Source organism: Parasteatoda tepidariorum, chromosome 6 (assembly GCF_982258835.1).
Source record: "Parasteatoda tepidariorum strain Cologne lab strain chromosome 6, Ptep-v5.0, whole genome shotgun sequence".
NCBI classification, from domain to species: Eukaryota; Metazoa; Arthropoda; class Arachnida; order Araneae; family Theridiidae; genus Parasteatoda; species Parasteatoda tepidariorum.
Genome location: NC_141760.1, coordinates 107,372,802 through 107,398,342, shown reverse-complemented (window position 1 = coordinate 107,398,342; position 25,541 = coordinate 107,372,802). Strand labels below are relative to the sequence as shown.

The 25,541-nt window shown below is 28.0% G+C and overlaps 1 protein-coding gene across 2 annotated transcripts in view; it reads right to left on the bottom strand.

Annotated features, from left to right (window-relative positions):
* Window positions 1–4,157: 4,157 nt before the first annotated feature.
* Window positions 4,158–25,541, bottom strand: part of RhoGEF2 (Rho guanine nucleotide exchange factor 2) — a 96,143-nt gene continuing 74,759 nt past the window's right edge. For both annotated transcript variants that reach the window (XM_043049516.3, XM_043049517.3), the window contains exons 30-40: window positions 23,739–23,956; window positions 21,954–22,200; window positions 20,654–20,738; window positions 18,067–18,213; window positions 14,800–15,113; window positions 13,539–13,651; window positions 10,760–10,820; window positions 10,570–10,641; window positions 8,848–8,981; window positions 7,231–7,441; window positions 4,158–4,851 (exon numbers count right to left, since the gene is read on the bottom strand). In XM_043049516.3, the coding sequence (XP_042905450.1) occupies window positions 4,529–4,851; window positions 7,231–7,441; window positions 8,848–8,981; window positions 10,570–10,641; window positions 10,760–10,820; window positions 13,539–13,651; window positions 14,800–15,113; window positions 18,067–18,213; window positions 20,654–20,738; window positions 21,954–22,200; window positions 23,739–23,956 (1,925 nt within the window). In that variant the 3' untranslated portion in view covers window positions 4,158–4,528. The remainder of the gene's footprint in view (window positions 4,852–7,230; window positions 7,442–8,847; window positions 8,982–10,569; window positions 10,642–10,759; window positions 10,821–13,538; window positions 13,652–14,799; window positions 15,114–18,066; window positions 18,214–20,653; window positions 20,739–21,953; window positions 22,201–23,738; window positions 23,957–25,541) is intronic.

The window sequence follows — 25,541 nt, the reverse complement described above, 5'->3', positions numbered from 1 at the left end:
CTTATAGACAAGAAATAAACTTTCAATAAAAGTCACTTAAAACAATTTACTCAGCTCTTCAATTATGACAATCAGTAACATTTTTCATAAATCTAGTCAATATGTTTTCTAATATAGAAACTATAAATACATAGAAACATAGGTACTTAAAGGTTATGTAAGTAGAATTCTAAATTAAACAATTCAAAATGAGGGCTCAGAATTAACTACTTTTATTTTTTAATTCAAGTTTAAAAATGGAAACATCAAAAGATAAACCTTGTTAATACAACAGTTATTAAATTTACATAAACCATAGAAAATCAATGTTAACTACAATATTAAAACTCTCTAAAAGGTTTATGTGACATTTTTTACAGATAATAAACATGAAATTACATAAAAGAGATTCCATCTAAATTTTAATAAAGTAAAAGCAAACTCTACTTTCTTAACAAATTTTATGAGAAATATTTAAGTTATCTTTCAAACCTAATTTACAACAAAACCAAATTTTATTACCTTTCCATTCTTTCTATTATACTTATTGCAGACACACAAAACTATGATTGTTGCTGCAATTTAAAAGCAAAAAAAAAGTATTTTCCTCAAACGTTAAAGTTTATAACTGAAAATTAAAATATCAGGATTTAAAAAAAAAAAAAAAATCAACGAAATGTAGAAGACAACGATTAGGCTTTGCTGCATCACAATTTAAAAACCAGAGAATATGTTAGTACATTATGTTTTATTTGAATTCAAAAATATTTTACAAGGGTTACTCTTTACTCTTGCTTTATCACAATTATAAGCCGAAAAATATCTTAGAACATGAATACAATTTAAAACTCAAAAGTATATCTTATTTAATTTCAAGAACATAAATTGTAAAGCAAACCAATTATAGAATTCTTACTTAAAAATTAATTTTAAAACATTTTTAATTAACATTATAATAATAATTATCCCATACTACAATATTAATGGGAAAACAGTCTATTTCCACCTTTGTTATTATTTCAAGCTCTTTTCAAAACTTTGGAGAATTTTAGTAGCAAATGGATGGAGATGGTGGAGGTAAATTAATATGAAGCAAAAAAAAAAAAAAAACATAAGTAATTTTAAAAATATTTATTGCTCAGCGAATAACTATTTTGACACTTCTACAGCATATTTAAAAATATTTATCTTAAAACTAAATATCAGTAGTGTTGCTCAAGGGACTAAAAGAATTAACGCTAGTGAAACCAGAACTAGCTCGATGTGCGTCGATCTATTTACAATAATGATATGTAATAATAATCTATACCAGTATAGAGAGTATGAATAATAATAAGTTTTACTGCTAATATAGAACTTTTTTAAAAAAAAAGTAATACTTGATATAATATGCATTATAATTTAAAAATATTCAAATTATATTCGACTTGTGCACAACTTAAAGGAAATTTTAGCAATTGATAGTTTTAAAATATAAGTAGACATATTTACATAAAAATATTAATTAACTACAGTTAAAAATAGCAAAAATATGTCTAAATTTTATACTTCATAAGGGCACAGATTATCAATTAGAAAAGTAACGGCAGCAATATATATATAAATATTACATAGAGAGATTTATTTGTATCTACAAAATACTCTTGTAATCCATTCCAATGGATTCAAATTAAATCTCGGTTTTTAAGATGTCTAAAAATAAACATCTAATATCTATAGGATATATATATATATATATAAGTTTCATAATTACTAAAGGCCTTTAACACTGCCAAGAGCACCATAATGTTCAATTTAATTTTTACAACCTGGCAGTAACCAGATAGATGATATCCTAAGATATCCAAATAACTGAGTGATAGCCCAGCCTCAACTGTTCTACAGAGGTGAGGAAAAAATATTTCACTAAGTATATAAAATCCTGTGAAATCCATACATTTAGCAATAGTCAACAATTATAGGTTGAGTCAGTAATAAATAACTTCATTGAAAGTTTGTCAAAGGAAATATAGACAGTAAAAAATCTAAAGGGTTTGCAGGATTAAAATTTGTACAAAGGATATTTTCCTCTAAATAAACATTAAAGAGAAAAAAAAAAAAGAAAAAAAAACTTAGATTTTTGATTTTAAAAATATGAGGGGTAGCAAAAATCTATAGATGGTTGACCAAGTAAAGCTAAGCACGGGGGTTAAATTCGCTGTAAGATTTCCGGATTATTACTTCCAATTGATTTTTACGCCAAAACTTAAAAAAGAGCACCGTCAAATATTATTATACAATAGTGTTTATAATATAACGCATTCCTTAAATTTCAACAGAAGAAACAATAAATGAATTCGGAATACTTCGCAAGCATGCTATGACGCAACCCGAAAAATATCAAACGGTGTTATTTTACACAAATACAGCCAAATAAGGGATAACTTTTCAACACACGGCAAACCACACACTTTATTTATGTTTCGATATTAATTTTCTGAAATTTATTTCAGGCTCACAGCCAGTTAGAATTTGTAAAGTACGGGAAACTCTTATAAATGGTAAAATTACGCGCAAATTACAATCTTCCTAGAATATTAAGCCTGTTCATACATCGCCTCGTAAGCATAACATAAGCGGAGGGATACACTGGAAGTTTTCTAAATTTCTTCCGGTTTAAGGAGGCTTGTTATTGTTTACATTCAGTCAACCATCCATACAGTAAGGGCCAAATAATATTGCCAGAAAAGAAGTTGAAAGTTTAATAGCAAGGCCTATTGAGACCATGTATTACAAATTGTGGCTATTCCCCATACTAAACTCATTCCCCAACTAATAAAAAAGAATAACGTTATTCAGAGAAAGAACATTTCTGTGTCTAATTTTATAAAATATCGTCTCCACCAATTGGTTATATTCCTTAATGTTATCTCTTCAAAATGGCATCTAATGTAAAAATCTCATCATTCGATGAAAAGCTTTTAAGGTGTTGTTTTATATTTTGCACTTTGAGCCTGAGTGTGTAAATTAAGATAAACCAAAAATGAATTTTCATCTTAAAATATGAAATGAATGTTCTTCTGTTAGAAAACACATTTAATTTAAGTAGACATGTTGCAAATTTTATTGCAGAGGAAACTGAAAGCGATAAAACATGTTTATTAAACTTGTATTTTAAACGACTTAAAGAATAAATTATACATCAAAAAATTTATAGTTTTTTTAAAATTTCTTATAATTACATTTTTGTTAAAAATAAAATATGCTTATGTTTTCCAAAAAAAAAAAAATAATAATAATTCCTTTAGTTTACATAAACCTTCCATAAACAAAAACACACAACCAAGGCAACAAAATTCTAAATAATTATTTCTTATTTATTTTTTAAGATGAAAAATAATTATTAAACATTAACCATTTCAAATGCAAATATTAATAAAATTTACAGTAACACAAAAGAAAATAACTAAAATAATAAAGTGTGTTAACTAGTTTTAACAGGTATTAATGATCTTCAATAAAGATAAGTTTAACTGAATGATGTGATCAGATTATATATTACATATACATTATCTTTACACCACTGTTGCTCAAAACTAAATGCAGTTTTATTATTGTTTTAAATAAATAGAAATAATTTGCAGTGAACTAAAACATTAAAGTGATAAATCTCACACATACAGAAAACAATTACGCTCGACTATCAAATTCTGTTTGTTTTATAAAAGTAACTAATAACAAATATTAACATTAAATTATGTCCCACTCAGCACTTTTTTTTTGTGATGTTAAATTATTTATCATTGACTGCTTCCTAATTTTAGTTTCCCCAACTTGTATAATAACCCACAAATAATATTAAAGTATTTATTAAAAAGTTTCCTTTTAGAGAAAAAAAATCATACTTGATATTGAAAATAGAATTATATCATTAAAGTGACAAAAACTGAAATACATAAATAAAACAAAAAAATTACATTAGGGCATAATTTCTAATTTTATATCCTATGAGGGTAGCAGAAAAAGAATAAGATATTTGAAAGAAAAATAAAAACCACTAAAAATAAAGAAATATCACAATATTAGATAGCACAATTAATCTGATATTCAGATTTTGATAAGAAATTTCGATAGCGAAACACTAAACATGAATTATTCCACAGTTCTGCGATAAATTTGCAAATAAAAATAAATAAATGCTGATTTCACAAGATTTTATTAAAATTTCAAATATAATTAGTTAATTATTTTCTCACCCGTGTAAACATAACTTGCTTTTTTTGTACAATAAATAAAAAATATACAACACAAAACACACACTTTTACATACATTTTTCAGAATTTTGTTACTTCCTTTATAGGGAAATGAAAAAAAAAAAAAAAAAACTAAGACAATCACAATTAATATATATTTCTGCACAACTCTCATATACAAGGGTAGGAAGGGGGATAAAAGGAGTCCAATATACATATGTTTACAAATAGCTCATATCTGCAAAATAACTAGGCATAGGTTAAGCTTAAGACACTATTATGCAGAGCTGAGGTTCTTTTCTTCTTAAATATACAATCAGAGGTACACAGGATCTACTTTGTGTTGCTCATCAAATGTCCTGCAGTAAGAGTCTAGCACCTCTTCCGTGTTTTCTACTGTATCTTTTTCTGTCTTCTGATCCGAAGTGCACGGCACTTCACCAGAATCTATGTTTCGCACATCACAGTTTGAAGATAGCGGATCACAAGTCCTATCGACAGATTCATTGAGTCTATTACAACTTTTGGGTTGAAGAGCACTTTCATTAATTGGACTAGAGAATTGTGGGCTTTTGGGGACATCTTCGTAAATTGGGCTTTGAATATCTGAATCAACAGATTCTTCAGTCTTCTCTAATACTAAAAGGAAGAAGGAAAAAAAAAATAAATAGAAATACACGAAAACTTCACAGTCATAATTTGCCAAAAATAGAGTATTTTACAGATATCGGATTTTTTTTTTTAAAAAAAGAGGAAAATAAGCATGTGGTTTAAAAAAAATTAAATACAATAAATACATCTAAATTTTTTATTTGTTGTGATTAACAAATATTTTGTTTAGGCGCTGCTATATGGGAGAAGAATTACTACATTTAATGCTATACAATAATGCTTTATAGCAAGTTTTTTTTACTTTATTTCAGATACAAACAGTATCATGAGCAGAACTGCTCAATTTATTGAAGATTCTAACAAGTTAGAAAAATCCAATGATATCTGTACAACATAACACATCCAATGATGAAGAAAAAATAATTGCCAAAGAAGAATTAAATCCTAGGCCTGCAAACAAAATAAAAAAAAGAAAACACTCAACTATTAAGAAGATCAAGTATAATCAACAAAGGAAAACTACATGAATGTTTGGTATATTTTGCAAATGATATGAGTATAATACTAAGTTCATCACTACCTGTTGCTAAAGGTATAGTTCTAACTAAATTGGATTATCTAAACAATATTGTATTTAAAGATGAGATGTCAAAATTTCCATTTAGAAAAAATACTAGGACATTTGGCTTTTGTTGAAAATTGAGCTAGACCAAATTTGAGTTATGCAGTCAATATGATACCACAATTTCAAGAGAATATAGATATTAAACACTGCTGCAATATTTTGCTTAGATTATTAGGCTATTTAAATGACACCAAAGATTATAAGTTCAGTTTAAATAAAATTAGTTCTTTTAATTTAAATTATTTCTCAGATGCTGATTTTGCTACAAATAATAGAGATGGCAGAGTCTCAACTAGTGGTATGACAATTTCTATTGATCAGGTACCAATTTCCTGGAAATCAACAAAACGGATATACATGATCTTATTCTCTACGGAGGCTGAATACGTATCAATGGCAGAAGCTGCAAAACTAACCAATTTGGTTAAAAAATATATTAGATGAAGGCAAAACTTTAAGTTTATTATCACTTAAAATTAAATTGTTTGGCAACAATTAAGCAGCTATAAATTTAATAAGTTCTTCAAGTAATAAGTTCAAACCAATTCAAAATAAGTTCTTCAATAGAGAAACATTGGACTAAGCACACAGATGTTGATTTTTTCTCTTTTTTTTTTGTTGAGAAATTTAGTTTTGGATAATGCAATAGCTAAATAGATAAGCACTGAATTTAATAGATCAGATATATTGATTAAACCATTAGTTAAAAAAATCACATTTCTTTAAGGGTTTAGGCAGATCTGCCCAAGAGAGTCGAATGTTGAAAACAGTTTGACTAATCAGTCGGATCTTCTCTTGTATTATGCTTTTATAAAATACATATTTTGAGTAATCTTCCAATTCAATGTTTATTATTTTAGCCAAAGGATGGCTCTGTTTAATTATGTTACGTACAACTTTTAACAAGCTTCACTTTTTTTTCACTACTCCTCTATTCTCCATCTTGTTAAGAGCACTAGTTCAGTTATTCATTTAGTTTACTAATTGTTTTTCTTTGAAAATAAACTCATATTTTAAAAGGCACTCTGAACATTAACTAAATATTAATGTTATAATTCTTTGAGTAAGTCAACAGCTATTCATGCTGTAGTGAAGTAATAAAAACAGTGAAGACAAATTAGATGAAAAAGCCAATGAGTAAGACAAAGGGAAACATTAATTGTTTTTTCTACCTTTTATTCACTAAAGTGTGTGTTTTCCCGCACTTTACCCTTGTTTTTTCAGATTGATAAATTCCCTTTTTAGCCCTGTTCATGGGTGCAAGTTGGAAAAAAGGCCAAGACTGAAACTTTTTTGACTGAAATACCTAACATACGCAATACCCCCTCACCATATGCAAACTATCTAAGAAAGCTTTACCATAATACATCAAGCTTAAATACTGTACAAAAAATATTTATTCATCTGACTTTTGATAAAATAACAACAGGACATAAGAAATTAGACCAATAACGTAGAGCTAAAAAAAATTTTTAAGGACAGAAAAAAATAATATTCCGATTTCCGTCTTACTTCCGTCCGCGGACATTTTCGAAAAACAGAAATCTGTCCTGGGGACGGAAGATTTGCACCCATCGCCCTGTTTAACATACACCCTGATTAATCGTCGCTTGCAGTTATCGAATGATATCTGACCTGAAATTAGATTAGATAAGCCCAAGCCTTAAAGCCGTAGCACGTGATTAGACGCAATCATGTGATTAGCTGCAAAAACCCATTTATAATATTGGAAAAAGGTGTAAAACTGGAAAAAAGTAATTATGATTTAAAAGTTGCATTACCTGAAAACAAGTGTGGTACTTCAAAATATTCTCCTGTTCCATCGGATGTTGTTGAAGACACAGATACAAAACTGGAGGGCCTTGAATGAACACTAGATGACTGAGTGAAGCAATGCCTATGACTCTCATGCATCTGATGAATTTGTTCTTGACAAACAGCAAGTTCACTGCGCAGCAGTTTCTTCTCTTCTTCTGCATTATTCACTGCAACCTAATGATATTCACATTCAGTAAAGAAGCAACAAAGACACTAGTCAATAAAAAATCTTTAATGCCTTAAAAAGTTGACATGTTTTGAATCAAAGCCACAAACATATAGTGATGCGACCTTATTAAATATATATATACTAACAAAATTTCTGGTAGTATACAGGCGCATAAGCATTGATTAATGAAAACTGTGATAAAAATAAAATAATTAAGCTTTTCTTTGTGGACTCTTTCATTATATGAAATAATGCTTTTTAGCACATAATTAAAGTATTTTTACTGGTATGGTAACTGTTTTGCATTCCAAACAACTTTCAATATCTGTTAGGTCATGTTTTGACCATGTATAACTAGATCCCTTTATATTGATTTATTTACACGAAAATCTAATGCAAAGAAAATTTGCAATTTTTTGAAAATAAGTGTTTGGGACTTAATTTTTCAAATGTTTGAAAAGTTATTTCTATCATTTAGGATCCATAATTGGCTTCAACGGTAGAAACATGTGACTCTATTACATAGTGATTTTCTTTTTATATTACAGTTAACGTAAATATTATGAAAATAATTAATTGTAATTTAGTTCTCACCAGTAACGCTACTCTAATCAAAGCATTAAAAAATTAACCTAGACAAATATTATTAGAAATTTCATTAATATTATATTGTCTTATAAAATAAGGATTCCAGCTGTTTATTTAATCTGTAACAAAAAATAAAATTTATAATTAAATTTGCAAAACTATAGCATCATCATCAATGACTCAACATCTTAGGGTGGGCCTTGGCCTTCTCAAACAGTTTCTTCCAGGCTTACCTTTTTGTTGCTAGCATTTTCAAGTTTTTATGACCAAAAGGTCTTTTTCTAGGCCATCTATCCATCTCAAATTCGGCCTGTCTCTTTTTTCTGCGCCAACTGGTGCGGCATTGAAAACTCTTTTTGTGGTATAGTCTTCATCCATTTTTAAGTGGCCTGCCCACTTTATTCTTTGTCGTTTAATAAAGTTAATAATGTCAACGTTTCAAACTATAACATCAGCATATTTAAATTAAGTTTTCAGTAATCTAAAGTAAAAGAACATTGAACATTGATGAGAACCATTATGCCACTAATATGAAAAACAATCAAATGAATAGTGAGTAATAATGTCATGTTTTCTGAGAATTTTCACAATGTCATAAAATAGACTGAATTTGATTCAATTTCCAAAATGATTTGTAAAATAAAATGTTATCATGTGGTGGTGTACCTTATCACGAATAAGCAGCTTAATTCCATTACAAACCATGCAATAAAATTTATAATATAGAAAATAAACTAAAAATAGTGAGCATAATTGAAAAAATCCCATTATTGAACTATGTTACAATTATTATCAAAAGAAGAGTGGCAGAGAAAGTTAATACCATTAATTGTGTGAGGCATTGATTTAGACTTGCAGATAAGGACAGCAAAGACTGAATTGAGCTACTTTTCGGCTCTTTCTTGGGACTTGACATTTCCTGATCTTCTTTAGATTTTTCACTCGTGCTTAAGGATTCTGAAATAGAAACTAAGATTAGAGCAAATAACCAAAATTAATAATAAATAATCATATTAATATTTTACAAAAAAATATGAAAGAAATAACTTTATTAAAATTAAGTAGTTTAAGCATTTTATAGTAGTTTAAGTGCTTTAAAATATAGTATTAAGGAACTTATTGTCACATGTTTTCTAAATATGGTTCTACTGAATATAAAGTAGTATGAGAAAAATAGGAAAATCTAGAAAACTAAGAGTAAGTACTAGATTTTAAAGCTTAAAATAAATAAAGCACAGTTTTTCTACTTTTTTCAGTGTATGCAAAATTTCAGCAATAAGTTCTTCACATTAAAGATCACAAAATTTAGATCACCAGATTTTTTAAAACTTTTTTTCGATCGCTGTGTTTCGACATCTCTCATAATATTTATTCCATTTACAAACCTATCGACCAACTATTTATTTTATTAATTTATAAACGAAGCCAAATGCCTAGTTTTAAGAATCATGAACTTGATTAGCTCTGAGTCCCAGATTGACTTCCATACGCCAAAAATTTCATCACTGAAATAGTTGAAACTATCATCACTTTTTTAGGACTTATTGCATTTATGGAAGAAGTCCTAAAAGAGGTTCCTTTGATTTAAATTGATCTACGTTTAAATTATATTTTAGTAAGAGCATGCGGGGGGGGATGAAGCTGAAATAGCATTCTCGCAAGGTGCAGCCATAATTTATTCCACGAGACTTCCATACTTAGAAGAAAATGATTACATAAATACAGCAAATAAACTATTATATAAAAAAAACATAACGTGTCTTTCATTTCAAATATTGATCTCTGACCACAGCGATCGAATACTGAAGATGCACTCTTTCCACACAACAATACAGTAACGATAAATCCTGAAAATGTTATCACAGGGTGTGTAGTCAAATCTTTCAACAAAAAATAAGCACCCTTTCGGTACTTTTTAAGAACTGAAAAAATATTTTAAGCACTATATACATTAACAAAATGCAAAATAATTTTCAAAGACTTTACATGATCATGATAAAATAACAAGTTTCAGACAATAAACTCTTTTCTTGATTACATAAGCCACCATAAAAAGATCGAGAGATTTTTCAGTTTGATTTCAGAGGGTAGAAAATGAAGACTGAAATTGAGAATATCTTGCAAAATGCAGCAGAGTTGCACATGAGAGTGAATAATCTCATTGAACTCATCTCAGTAGACGCACACACGGACTCGCAAGTATTTCATCAAACGTGTAAAATGATCGGCGGTTTCATAAGCTATGAAATGAACCGAATAGATTATAGTTGAATGAATTGTGAAAACATTGAATAGAACAATTAAAAAATCACGCTTTTGCATAATATGTGGCAAAAATAGACATGGTAAAGAGAAAAAAAATCTAATTTTTGAAAAGGGAAAATTAAGCACTTTTTAAAAACACAAAACGAAAAAAATCACCTTTAAGGGCTTTTAAGAAACAAAAATCGAAAATAAGCACCTTTTAAAAACACTACGCTTCATGCACGAATATTCAATCAATGAATGACTACTAATTTACATTTAGAACAAAAGAACAACTTACCACCAGCATCAAAAGCACCCATAGTTTCTTCAATATTAAGGCTTCCACTCACAATGGATGATAATTTATTACCTAATAATATTTTTAAAATAAATTTAAAAACCAACCAATGAAATAATGAAAAAAAAAACATTTTATGGTTACCCAGCAAGATGTTTAAAAAATAATTAATTTCACAACATTGCTTTACCTAATTGAACAGCTGATGTTGCCAGCTCGACAGATGATAAACTTTGAACATCATCAATGACCTATAGAAAAAAAAATGCGAACATAAAACACAAAAAAGTATCCATACAAATGGAACTTTACAAAATATTCTATGATAATGAACAGCAGTTTTGTTGTTCATTTCATATTTCATAAGAACATAAAGCTATAACTATTTATTAGACTTAAAATGATAATTATTTTTAAATTTAACATTTACTTAGATATATTTTCAACAAGTTGAAAAAGAATATAGTGTTTGGAAAAATACTTCTTAAATATTGTATCTTGTAGAAAGATACTGCCCCATCATAAATAAAATAATAATAATTAGTGTGCTATGTCGCTATGTGTGCTATTTTAAATGTAAAGTAGTAGTTAACATGATGATTCCAATGTTTCTTATTTAAACACCAAAAATAATATTATTATCTTACATTCATCAGACATTTTAAAATGCCTCCTTACTTCGCAATTGGGTACTTGGGCTCCAAGAAGACCTCCCCATACCCACACATGTGACCTATGATGTCAGCGAAAGCCAATTCTTATCAGCAAAATGGCATATTAAAGTTGAGCCAAGTCTCTCTAAATAAGTTAGAATGTTAATTAACGTTAAGTAAATTAAATACAGAGCCGTATCGCACACTGAATTAGTTGAAATATAACTCTCGTCTACTTCTTTTAAATAAATTAAGATTTATTATTTGTTTATGCATTTTATTGTAACAGTGATATATTTTTGTTTTGTGTACCTGGCAACTTCGATGCATAATTAGTTTGCTTATGTACCCAGTGTTTTCACTACAGCGCGAGAATCTCGCATATTTTTTTCTTTTCTCGCATTAAAAAATGATTACCGCAAGAAATTCGCGCATTCTATAAACCAATTTCAAAATTCGCGAATTTCTCGCATTTTGAAAAAAATTTCGCATTGCGCCATTTAGAATAAAATCCGTTTCACTTTTCTACCTGGATCTTTCATTATTTTCAACATCTGCCCCATTATCTAGCTTCCCTGTTTACCAGTATTGTTAAAATCTTTAAGAACTACAGAACACCATTCGTCCGAACCTCTTTCAGAACGCATTTCTCTGCAACCACGTGTTTACTGTAGGTAAGGTTTCTTCATGTAAGACGTTCAAATTTTTTGAGCATTAATGCAAGGTGGACAAATACCTTGTAAAGGCAATATCTTCTACTCCGAAACGGACAAATGAAAATGAAACAAATGTGGGTAGAAACGATCAAAACGAAATAAATACGCATTTGAGTTACCTAATGAGAATAGCTGATGAAAAAGTAGATATAGAACATTTTCCATATGATGATGCAGCAAAAATATTCAATACTTTAAAGATTAGAAGATATTAAAAATTTATTATAATTAAAGAAATGATTTTTTTCATGTCTCTTTGTGTTTTTGCTTTTTAATTTTTAGAAATCTCACTTAACTTTTTGAAATCTCACCCTGTTTTTGAGAAAGGGTGAGAAATTCTCACCCATTTTTTTTCTGCGATGAAAACACTGTGTACCACACCATTAGTTTGCTGCGTTTCTATTAGTTAATTCCATTAGTTTGTTAATGCTGACCGGACTGTGTAGGGGTCAGGGATCTGGCCTTGCATCAGGAAGGTTCTGGGTTAAAATCCCGGGCAAGGCATGGATGTTCTTTCATTCTCTGAGCTACTCTGTGTCACTGTGGGAGCAATGTTGGCCCACCTAATATGGTGCCCCAGAAAGAGTGGCAACTAATTTGCCCTGTAAATGCCTGAATTGACTAAATGTTAACACAGGTGGGCATTAGAAATATTAAAAAAATGTTCCACATGGCTTCATGCCTGCCTTTGTGTGAAATCTCTGTGTAAATATATAGTGAAAGAATTGAAATATTTAAGAAAGAATCTCTGTGAAAGAACTCAGAATGTATCACTTAATAGAATTGATTGATACTTGATGGGCCTGGCTTACCCAAAATAGAATGGAAAGAACAGTTGCTAATGTAAACAAATGCCAAGTTTCTATAACAAATCAGGATTGAGATCCTACACTACATCATTTGCAGGTATCCCATTATATTCAAACCACTACAGTCAACACATGGCTTTAATACAAGTGTTAAGACACACCACATGGTAAATAGATGAACAATTATTTCTGAATGCTAAATATTACCTTGTAGCATGATTAAGTATTTAATATAATAAAATTAATTTAAGTTTTACATTTTTATTATCAAAAACATAAAAGAATAACTTTTAACTGTAAATAACCCATTTCTTCCGGAAATCGAGTTTAAAAAAATTCTGTTTTAAATTAAAAGAATTTCTGATATATGGCCAGTTCTTTATGGCAAATAGGGAAAAAAATAAATGTTTTTTTTTTGTTTGTAAATAGTGTTTCTTACTGGGAAGCTATCCTTGATCTTGATAATAAAAAAAATATGACTATAAAAATGTACTTTATTTTGCACTTCTCGGCTTTCAAAGCATTTCCCTTAAGAAGTATTACCTGGTTCCTTATACAAATTTTCTCACCATGAAACACTGAATTTTTGAACATTTCAGTAAATAAAATATGAATTTTGTTACAAAGAATTCAGATCAATATTAATACTAAAAAGGCTAATAGCTCATTAATGCCGTTCTAGAGCTATCTTAGCAATCATATCAGGTTGTATACTGTAAGTATATCCTGATTTTTTAACATTTACACAAGTAAGATACTAAATTAAAACAGTTTATGATAAAACTAGTTACTTTTTCTGAGATATTCTTCAAGTCTTCAAGAGGGATATTTAATATTTCTGATGTTATCTTTTCTTTTTCCTCTATAGCTTTAGATATTTCTATATCCTTTCGGCGGAGTTTCTCTAAAAAGAGAAAAATATTTAAATGATAACATTTCCTTATTGAAGTAACTAAAGAAAAAATGTACACAATATCAATAAGCTATAAAAAACATAATAATAACAAATAGAAGGACAAGATAAGTTGTATTTTACTATATGAAAGATTCTTAGAAGAAATAATTAGAAAAAATTCTGATGCTTATCAAAATGTGAGAATTAAAACTGCGCTATCATTTTAGCAGAAAGTATATTAAAAGAAGATTTTAAACTCACTTATCCTTTTTTAAAATTGCTTTTCAAATCTTTCGAAGTAATTCTTCCATTTTTATGAAATATTTTTGTAACAAATTGCAATTTTTAATTTATGCATGGAAAAGTTATGTCCAAATTCTGTAATGATCTAAAGCTGATTATCCTAAATTTCAATCAAAAGAAGTTATTACATCTACATCATAATTTTTGAAAATTGACACGATTGTTCAAACTGTTATTTGTCAAAACTTTGCCAACCCAGTGTAGAAATGGCTGTAAAATAAGTCACATGCACAACTGAGTCAGTTTTAAAATAGATTTCATAGTCAAAATCAATTATTTTTCTACATGTTTCTTTTTTAATTTAAATAAAAAACTAAGATTTAAAAAATATTACACATAAGACTTGAGCTGAATTTTGTTAAAGTCTCTAGCAAAATTCTAACGTAATCCATATGTACAAAATGTTTTCCTTTCTTTTTTTTTAAAAAGAATGTATAAATGTCAATTAGTATTAAGACTTATTATTTCAAAAAATGAGACATGAAAAATATTTATATTAATTTAGTGAAATATTAAAAAACATAAGTAAAATATATACTTTTTTTCTTTTAAAGAATGATAATGGTCAAAAGTAAAAACTCAGCCATAAGATTTTCTCATATGTAGTTAAAAAAACAAAACTTGAAATCTTGAAGGGCTTAAAATGGCAAACTGAGCTAAGGAAAAAAAATCTATACAATTTTTTAAATAAATATATTGTGTCAAAAAGGTTTAGAATCAAAAGTTTTAAAAAATAACTGTTAATTTAAAAGATTCTGACAAATGTGACAAAGAAATTTAAAAACGAAGTTTAGGTTTTAAAGGACTCGAAATGGCGAAGGGAAAAAAATTTTAAAAACTTAAAAGTAATTTACCTAAAGGAGTCAATACAGGTTCTGCTATCTCACAAACAGGACCAGTAACAATAACTTCATTAGGTTCAATAAGCTGAGGACCTTCCATGATCTCCAGTATTTCTATGCGCTCAATTCTGTGGTAAGGCTTCTGACGTTCTCCCGAATCACCAGGCTCTTCTCCAGCTGAAAACTGCCGGGCTCTCTGAGGGATTCCATCGGGTGGTTCTCGCGGTTCAGGCTGTTCTGGATCACTCACTGGCAAATTATCACTTGGTTCATCCTCTTTATGAGAAGAATCTGGCTCTTTATTACTTTCAACAGGATTTTCTGATCTGGAAATATAAAACAAATTACGGTTCAAAAATGTTTTATAGAGGGAAAAAAAAAATTTTAAGTTCTTACTATCTTCCAGTCTAAAAATATTTATTGCCTTTTATTGCACAAGCTAAGTTTGAATGAAAAGGGACAGTTTAGTAGATATATGATATAGTGCTATTTTCAAAAAGTAACATAGACACAACAAAGTCAGAAATGCCTCCAGAAACAACCAACGAGAAACAACAACAGTAAAAAGAATAGATGAGTAAGATTTTTAGTGAAGAATGATGAGCAATAATGATTTTCTTTTTTTATTGCTGTGCATAAATTTATTCTGAAAAGTCATTCATTTCACAATCGATGATTCATCATAAGATGAATCATTAATTCTATAAAAAGATATTGTTTCTCAACAAATGAATAAGTACCTATTAGTGGGAAGCAGGAAAATCAAATAATATCATACTTTATGTTATACATATCACATTTTTTAAAATCTTTATTTACTTAAATTTAAATTAGAATCGAGTACTTCTTACATTAAATCACAAGAAAAACAACAACAAATGAGTAAGTTTTCATGTTAAATAAAATCTCTTTATTTATTTAGCTATCACATTAAATATGTTAGACTCATAAAAAATAGTTAAATAAGCTCTCATAAATTTGCCTACAGTCAATACATTTTAAATTGGTTCAATTTAGTAAATGTAAAGTATAATTGTAGATTTTTTCTTAAAATTTTTTGGTGATGGTGACAGGCTCTTTCAATTGCATTTTAATATTTAAAAATTATCAAAATTATATCAGATAAAAATACATAGATGTTCTTATATTGATTCGTTTGGAAAAAGTTTCTACAGCAGTAGTTACAGCCAGGGCACCATTTAAAAGGTTGCAGCCCTAGGCAGAGAAGGTCCTTAAATTTTTCCAAATTTTTAATCCTTTTCAAAGAATAAAACTACAGGTAAACCAAAAAAAAAATATAATAATAAAGTTATTAAACTATTTACCCAATATAAGACAGCTCAATGAATAATAATTAAAAGTAATTCATTAAATAAAATTTGCATTGTTTCTAATTTGATAAAAGTTATCAACATCAATCTCAAAACAAACTTAAAATTTATTCATATTTAATTACTAAAAAAAACCAAGAAACATTTTAAAATATAAACATTATTAGCAATTTAATTTCCATAAAGCAAAAGCTACAATAATACCCTTAAGATACATAATAAAATAAAAAATTAAATTTAAAAATTTATCCCATCACATTTTAAGGGGCCTAATAATGAGGGGCTTTGGGCAAGGGTCCCATCTGCTCATGAGATAATCATAGCCTGGTTACTACTTCTCTATAATTGATTATATCATCAAATAAAATAAATGTATACAGCATAAAATTAAAAAGGTGAATTACTGTTAATATCCCACCATCGAAGCCACTATCAAAATTTAATAGATTTTATGCTAAAATTTATTTTATCATATTTTAAATAAGTGTTTTCTAACAATATGTATTTCTGGTAATTCAAACATTAGAAAGTTAATTTTTTTATGAATTCTTTTCCTCTATTGGGAATTAATTGTGTTACTAATGTGTTTATAGGATTTTAATCCAGTCTATTCAGTACGTATGGAGCTTTAGAGTAGCAGTATTCATTTGGAGGTATTCAAATTAAATATTTTATTATTCCTATTTTTTATACAGCATTAATAATTTAATAAAAGGCCCTTCGATTTTTGGTTTCTTTGGTGTCCTGCTCAGGGGTGATTGTGAGTCAAAGTAAAAATTAAGGAAAATTTCTTGAGTTAAAAAAAAAGTTTAAATTGAAAAACTAGAAAAAAATTTAAACAAGGTTTTTGTTCCTTTTTCTCCATATTTCTTAGTTTACTTGAAATATTTTTAAAATTTTACACATACCTATGATGACCAGGAGAAGTAATTAAAATTTAGAAATATGTCTTTCTTTCTTGGGTTTATGATTATAACAACTATTTACTGATAAAAAGTGAATATTAATCATGAATATAAGCTTACTAAGTATATCTCTGGCTCTCCCTTACAAACAAATAAAATAAACTGTGCTTTTAAGTTCCACCTTTGAAAACGTGATTTCCGGAAACTTCTGTGATTAATGATTTTTTTAAATGTCTGGACCTTCGATCTCCGCAAACTTCCGGATCACTGTTAGCGAAAAGTCCGGATTTTTTAAGGAGCACTCAGCCCTGCCTGTTTGATATGTAATTTTAATATTATGCTTCTTGATCAAAAATTAAACTTTCTAAACCACTTTTAGTTTTGTGAAAATTTAAAAAAGATATGTATTTGTTTTTAATAATAGGGTTGGAGCAATTTGTGTAAAAAAGGGTTAAAAGAGGGTATTTTCTTACTCCTTCGGTATTCTAATAATAAAAAGCATTTTTCGAAGGAGAAAAAAAAGAAACACTTTTTGGAAAAGGCAAGAAAAACAGTCCTTGAAAGCTCCAGATGATTGCATAACCCTGTAAATCAGCATGTAAATAATCAGCGCTTTACTGTATTTAGGTTTCGTCTTTTAACTTGAGAAAATGGCAGAAGTGTTTCGTTAAATTTATACATGTTTTATTAATACTGTGTTAAGGACCATTTTAGTATTTGGTATCACTGTTGCCGAGAATAAAGCTTTGATTTGAAATTAATTCAATATACTTTTATTTATGCAGTCATTAAATTTAATACTTTAAGTAAAAAATTTATATTATAGCCAAATTATAAACCAATATTATGGTGCTGTCACAATCGTCTAGAAATGTACACAAACCCTTTAAAAACATTTTAAATTCTAAAATTATTTTTTAACAAATTTCAAATTAAAGAAAATAATTTAGCCAGTGCTGCACTGAAATACACAATTTATGAATCAATAGCTTAAGGAAACTTGTGTCAAAAAGTCGCAAAAAAAGTGTTCATGTAATACTTACTCTTTAGTGTCGGTTTCAACTTCACTGGACAGAGGTTCTTCAGTGGGTGTAAGAACATCTGTGACAGGGTGGGGAGCTTCTAGGTTATTCTTCAACATGTTGCGTTTTTTCTGCTCTTGTGCTGCTTTGTCAATATGAGTACACCAGCTGTTTAACATAGAAAACACTTCATTTATGTACCTTATTTTTTAATGTCAACATGATTATAAAAATAAAAGCATATGGAATTAAAAAAAATAATAATTATAAGACAGCTTTAGTAAAAGATTTCAAATGATAATTCTGTAGCAAGTTTAACTATGATTTTATTTAAAAGAAACTTTGTGGTTAAAAAGTTCCAAATTTAATACTACATAATAACCTTTTTTTCTTTTTTAATATTTAACAAGTGGAATAATTGATTACTTAAAGATGAATTAATCAGAATAGATAGCCTTCAAAAAATTAGAATTAGGAAATGTTAATAACAAAAAGTTTCAATTAAATAGAATTTGTTTGTCATATACAGGGTATCTGCTATATTTTGGATTTTCAAATTCATGACTCTTCGTGACTCTAATTCCAAGAATTTTTCGTGATTTAACAAAGTTGCTATTTTCTCTGACAAAAACACATAAATAAATTAAAAAAAGCATTATCAAAACATTAACTGAAATGATAGGTATAACCAAAACTGTTATACTTTGCATCTTCATATTTATAGATTTTAAATTTAAAAACCAGAGTAAAGATAGAGTTGAAGTAATAAAATACAGTGCACTCCCGATCATCCGGGTTAATCACCGGGACGGGTCGCACGGACAGTCGAAAAACACGGATAATCCGAAAACTCCCTTTTTATAAAAGAAAAAAAGAACATCAGTACAAAAAGTATAAAAATTACTTTCATTTGTATGCTGTATAACATCAAACTAGGAATTTAAAATTTACTGCTTAAAAAAAGTGTAATGCGTCTTTGCTTCTGCTGTTTGTTCATCTCTTGCCGTATATTGTCACATATTTTACGTACCGTAGTAATGTCACCGTAATCAAATCCTCGTTCTCCCATATAATCAATCTAATAAAGTTTCCTCAGATTGTAGAGCAGCAGAATCAGGAATTGTATTTTCCTCATTTATTACATCTTCTGCATCATCACTATTTGATTTAACAACACAGTTAGTAACAATTTCCTCATCTGTTAAATACTGAAAGTCAAGCTCACATACATCACTTTAAACGAATTTTCCTGATCAAGAAACCTTCGATTTCTTTTCCTTGTTCAAAAATACTGTTATCCTATTCTTCAATATCTGAAGAAGATTGTTCATCAAGCGGTCTTTCTCTACGAAAACGTAGACCATGATATTCCATATACTGCATCCAATAATGAATATTAATTTCAAAAAGTGTTATAACTTCATTGCAGCGATTATTATCAATGAAAAACATTAGATTCATATTCTGTTAATAAATAGCGAGACTGATTTGACAAGATTTCTATTCATGCATCATAATCTTTAAAATGTTTCTCTTTAAAAAAATTTCGTGACTCCGAAAGCAGCACGGATAAACCGCAAACCGGATAATCTGTGCACGGATAATCGAGAGTGTATTGTAGCTGAAAAAAATACAAAATAATATTTTTTCTTCTTCTTTCATTTGCAGAATTACATTCTAAAGATACTTTTCTTGTTCATTGGAAAGAAAAAAAATACTTCTGATTTTTCTGTTCTCATTTCGGAAAAAAAAAATTTCGCCAATGACTAGCTTGCCTTCAGCTAAAATTTTAGATTGTTAAAATAAAAATAATAAATAATAACAAAAATTCTGAAATCACAGAATTTTAAAAGATAATTTGCTCTAGAAATGGTGTTTTTTCTTCCATTTCTTGAAAGAACACCATAATTTTTAAAGATCACGATAAAAACATTTTATATTTTAATCAAATATGACTGTGAGTGGGGATTTTGTTACAAATTCAGATACTCGGAACACTATGAAACTGGGGGTAAATTCCGTTTTAAAAATTAGATTTTTCGGCAACCTAAATCCATGACTTTTTGACCTAATCCATGATTTTGTTTGAAAATAGTTAAAATCATGACATTTCATGAAAAATTTTGCTCAATATCAAAATTCATGATTTTTCGTGTCTTTCCAGGTTCGCTGATACCCTGTATATACAAATATAAACATAAATTTAAAATACTTAAGATTGTTAAACTGACAACAGAAACTTTTAGTTTAATTAATCCCATATGTAAATTTACAAAAATTAATTTGGAAATGATTCCTAATCAGACATGATGAAAATCATCAAATTGCAAGCTCCTGTCCTCAATCTTAATCAATCTACAGATATTAGGTTGATTTTGATTAGTTTATATAGATTTTGAAGCAAGCTTGGAAGATATTCTGCCACTGGGGTTATTTTTAAACATCTTTGAAAATATAACAAAAACAGGAAAATTAGATAAAAATATTTTTAAATGGCAGAAAAATCATATAAAAAAAGCAAAAAATTGTGGATTTGTAGAATCTATTGCATATTAAAGAGTAAGCAGGTAAAAATTTGAACATATATTAGTTAGAAGTTTTTACTTACATCTTTTTTTCTAAAGCAGTTCCAGCAACGAACTCATACATAGCGTGCATTTCAGATGAGGAGATAATAAAAAACGTTCTTTTATCTAAAAATAATGTACATAAATAATAAAGCAAAAATGAGAAGCATTTGAAATATTAACATTCAATACTCAAACTAAAAATGCAACTGCACAATTCAAACCTTGGTAATAAGTTAAATACCTATACAAAATTAGCTCTGATAGGCACTGTGGTTCAGTCCACATGTAAAAAATTTTACCTTTTATAAATGTCATAGTTACACAAATTGAAAATGCAAAAATTTCCTTTAAAAAATATCAAACAGTTCTAATAATTTCGATAAAATCATTTTTGGTGTCATTTATACTTGCTCCAATTTTATTAAAGCTTTCAGTTAGTTTAAAAAAAATTAAAAACTTACTGACAGACATAGCCTATAACGGTAAAAGATTGTAGCATGAAATAATTATATCTTTTAAAATGTTCTATTAAACTAATGAAAGTTACTAAAATTTGGAGTAAATTTTAATGGCATAAAGAGTTATTTAAACAAAAATTATTAGAACTGCTCAACTTATTTAAATTGATTGTAATTTTAAAATCTGCAAATACATTCAAAAATGGTGGAATTATCCTAACATTTAACTCAACTTCAACTGCCGAACGAATACAAGCCTAGTTTCTCTCACCCATTCCTTGTATTCTCTCGGTGCCACGAAAACCCTGTTAATTTATTTTGAAGAGCATTTTTTTATTGTATTTTAAATACACAGAGCTTAACATAAGAAGATGTAAACAAATATACAGAACTTAAAACAAAATCTTTAATTCAATAAAAGATTTGGTAACATCTTAATACCAGTTTCCTTAATTCAGTAAATGATCACTCTTCAACTAAAAATGAAACAACAAACTTTATATCTCCTGTTCATCAAAATCACAACAAACTCTCTGCTTCATAAAATTTTAAAGCAAAAGTCTATCTTGTTCTCACGATCCATACATGAAACCATCTAGTTGCAATAACTATCTCTTTCCACTCATACTAGTTAAGTCTCAAGTCATTACAATGCATTTTAAAACCATGATTCATACATGAAAAAGTAAAAGTTGGTATCACTAAAAAAAATACATAATAATAATATTTTTCAATTACTATAGGAGCTGGTAAGTATGAAAATATCACATCAGCTTAAATATAAGTAAAAACACAATTTTTGCATTAAAATAGCTTAGTGTGACACAATTAACATTCAGATAAATTATATAACTATTGATAGAAAGGTAATGATATTTACCTGTAGCATTATCACGGGTGAATAGATTTTGAACCCTCAGAATGGGACTGTGCATTATTTTTATATCCTCCCTTCCAGTATTTAAATTCGTATTGTGGAACTTAAGAACATATTTCTCATCCTGTTTTTGAAATAGTATCAAAATATCTTCCAGAAGGACAACATGCATTTCCACATTTTTCTGTTTACTAAGGCGCCATAGTAGAGAACCTTCATGAAGAAGTCTGTGTTGTGTCACATCCAAGTTCTAATAACAATGAAATAAATAAAATTTTAAGATTACTAAAGAGTAATCATGAAAACAATTTTTTACTTCTAATCAATTTTCCTGACTTATTTTATAACTTATCATATTTCAACATTTTTAACCTAATTTTTGTTTGAAACAAAAAAATGCAGAAAAAAATAAAAACTATCGAAAAATCAACAAGATTAATAAAGAAGTTATTAATAAGTCAAAAAGTTAACAAAAAAGACACACATATAGTTTTCTAGTTCATGAATATTCACTAGATTAAAGAATCTTCTTGCCATACGCAAGATGTTGAATGCTAGCCTTTTCTTTAAAATGGTTTTGCATAATTTCAATATTTTGTACAAATGATTTTTTTTTTTAAAGTTATAATTTTAAATGCCAAGTCAAAATTTTTGAATACCCCTAATCATAGTTTTAAAAAATATAAATAGATGCATTGCAATTAATAAAGTGATAATAAGTTTTTTTTCTTTCCAAGGATTTGATGAAAATTTTATCCTATTGACGGTTCTGCACTTAAAAAGTTGCATTTTAATATGCAGTCTTCTCTGTATACTAAAACTCCTTGTAGATCTCTTATCTTAAAAATTTAAAATTTGCTAAAGTAACATGCATAATTCACATTATATTTTCAGGAGATATTAGATCAGTCCAGGAAAACGGTAGCCATACTAGGGTAAATAATTCTCATACTGAAACAGAAGTTTTTTACCGCTCACAATTCTTAAGATGACTCCTAACAAATATGTTTAGCTAGTTGTCCCATATATATTTTACTCACACCGTATCTAACAACATTTTTTACAGTTTCCAACATAAACATTTTTAAGTATGGTTACTTTAAAAATACAACATTCACTGTAACACAACACCACAGACTTGTAAAAATAACTTATATATCCTAATAGATTTAATAATGAAAAATTGTGCAAGAAATAGCCATTTTATTTTTATTTTTTTAAAAAAAAACTTTAAAAGAACTGTTGGATTCAGTGTGTTAAAGATTTTTAACCAAATTTAATATTATATTCTACAATCAGTTGGATGAAGAGTATAGCTAGTCACTGTGCAATATGGCAGGAAAAACCAATGAGAAGACAAAGAACTCTTGTAAAGTATGAGAAATCTGAATTACCAGTTAATGACCCCGATCTTTACCAGTGAATTTATCATTGTATTATAATTTATTACCTAAGTTTTATTCTTCTTCTTTTTACAGTTTAATAAATGCCCAATAAAAAAACTCTGGCAGTGTGATTATTTTTTTGGCACCCCAAAAGTTTTTTTTTTTTTTGATGGACTTATAAGCTTTTTTCTTCTAATTGAACAAAGAATGAAGTTATTAAAAAGTCCTAATAAAGTAGTTTTCTTCATGTTGCAGTAAATACAAAGAATTTTAATAGCATAATTTGTACACACAAACAGTTTTAACTAAAATGTTATGTTACTATCCATTTGTTTCCTCTTAAGAGTAAGATAAAGAAACGAAGAGAAAGAAAAGTTTAGATATTTAGTTATTAGAAACATACCTTAAAATTTTCTACAATAGGATTAATTTCATTCTTCTTTTCCTTCTCATTTTTTTCAACTTTCTCAATTTTCTCGAATAAACTCTTATCCATCTTATTCTGAATGTCTAACAGCCTGTGCATGTTTTCAGATTCTTTGATGGCTGAATCAACATGGACCAAGATCTCTTTACTACACTCTACTGCCCTTTGCAAATCACTTAGTTCCTGGGTATTTGCTATAAAACAAATATAAAAAGGTTAATTAAAAAAGCAACTCTAAAATTGAAATAAATAGGCAAATAGATATAAAAACAAACTTTTTCATTAAAAAATTACATTTAATTAATTTTAAAAGAAAGCAACAAGATGCACAATTTATAATTTACATGTTTTTAATTGATTTAAATAACTTGAATGTAACAAGATGCACAATTTATAATTTATATGCTTTTTAAACACTCCATATAATCTATTAAGAAATTATAAAACCACTTTAATTTTTGAAGCTATGAAACAAAAGTTCAAATTATAACTCGGAGCCACAATGGCACATTGATTAACAAATACACTGATTGAGTTTACTTAAGCATTGTGAAGGATAGGGGTTCTATCCCCGAGGGTTGTTTGAAATCTTGCTAGCACCAAATTGAAGAATACCAGCTTGTCTGGAAATTTAAGGCAGTTATGAGGCATATATATTGCCACAATCACGTGACAAAATTGTGAAACCCTAACATCTACCTCCTGGCCCATATCAGTACAGTAGGGAACCGATTATCCGGAACGATCGGGACCATCGCTATTCCGGATAACTGATTTTTCCGGTTTTCTGAATCACTACAAAAAACCGTTTTTTTTTTTTAATTGTTAAACCCAACTAAAAAAAAAAAAAAATTTTGGGAAATAATCTTAAAAAGAAGAAAAAACAATGAAGTAATACACTAATGATTATTTCCAAAATCATGGTAAGGTAAACATCTTTCAAAAAAGAAAGGAAAATCCTAAAATCTTGTGAGGAAAAAAAAATTTTTTTTTTTTAAATGGCAGGAAAATTTATTGAATTTCGTTCTGGTTTTTTGGTTTTCCGATTTCCGGATAGCGGGTTCTGTACTGTATTATCAAAATGTTTTATTAACTAAAATAATCCATAAAAAAAAATCACACTCAAAACATTTGTCCAATATCTCCAAAATATTTGCTCAATTTTACTTTAAACATGTTATTATTCCGATCAATCCAATTATTCAACAAAAACGTCTATTATGAACATTAATCTATCACAAAATAAACTATATTCCATACACTGATGTTTTCACTAATCTATACTATAATTATAGAAAAAAAAAGAAAATTATAAAAAAAAAAATCTTATTACAACTACTAAAAGAAACTAATGTTTTAATAAAAAAATAAAATTAATGAACTTAATTAATTGAATTATTCAGCACCTTTCAATGGATTGCATCGACCTCTATTATTATTGCACGTGTGTTAACTGTTGCAAAAATAAACAGTGCACATAAATAATATTAACCTTTAATATTAAATATATATTAAGCTTACAAAAATAAAACAAATTTTTTTGCTTTTACTTTTGATAAATTGAATTCTAATCCAGAAAATTGATCTCAGTTACAAATGTTATGTTGATACTAGCCTGTTACACAAAACTTTTTTCCACTATTGCTCTACTTTGATATCATACTAAATGTTTGGCCAGGATTCTTCAACTATAATTCAATTATATCAACTATAATAGAAGGTTAATTTTGTAGTGCCAGAATAATCTCAAAATTGCTTAGCTTCTATTTCACTGTGAAA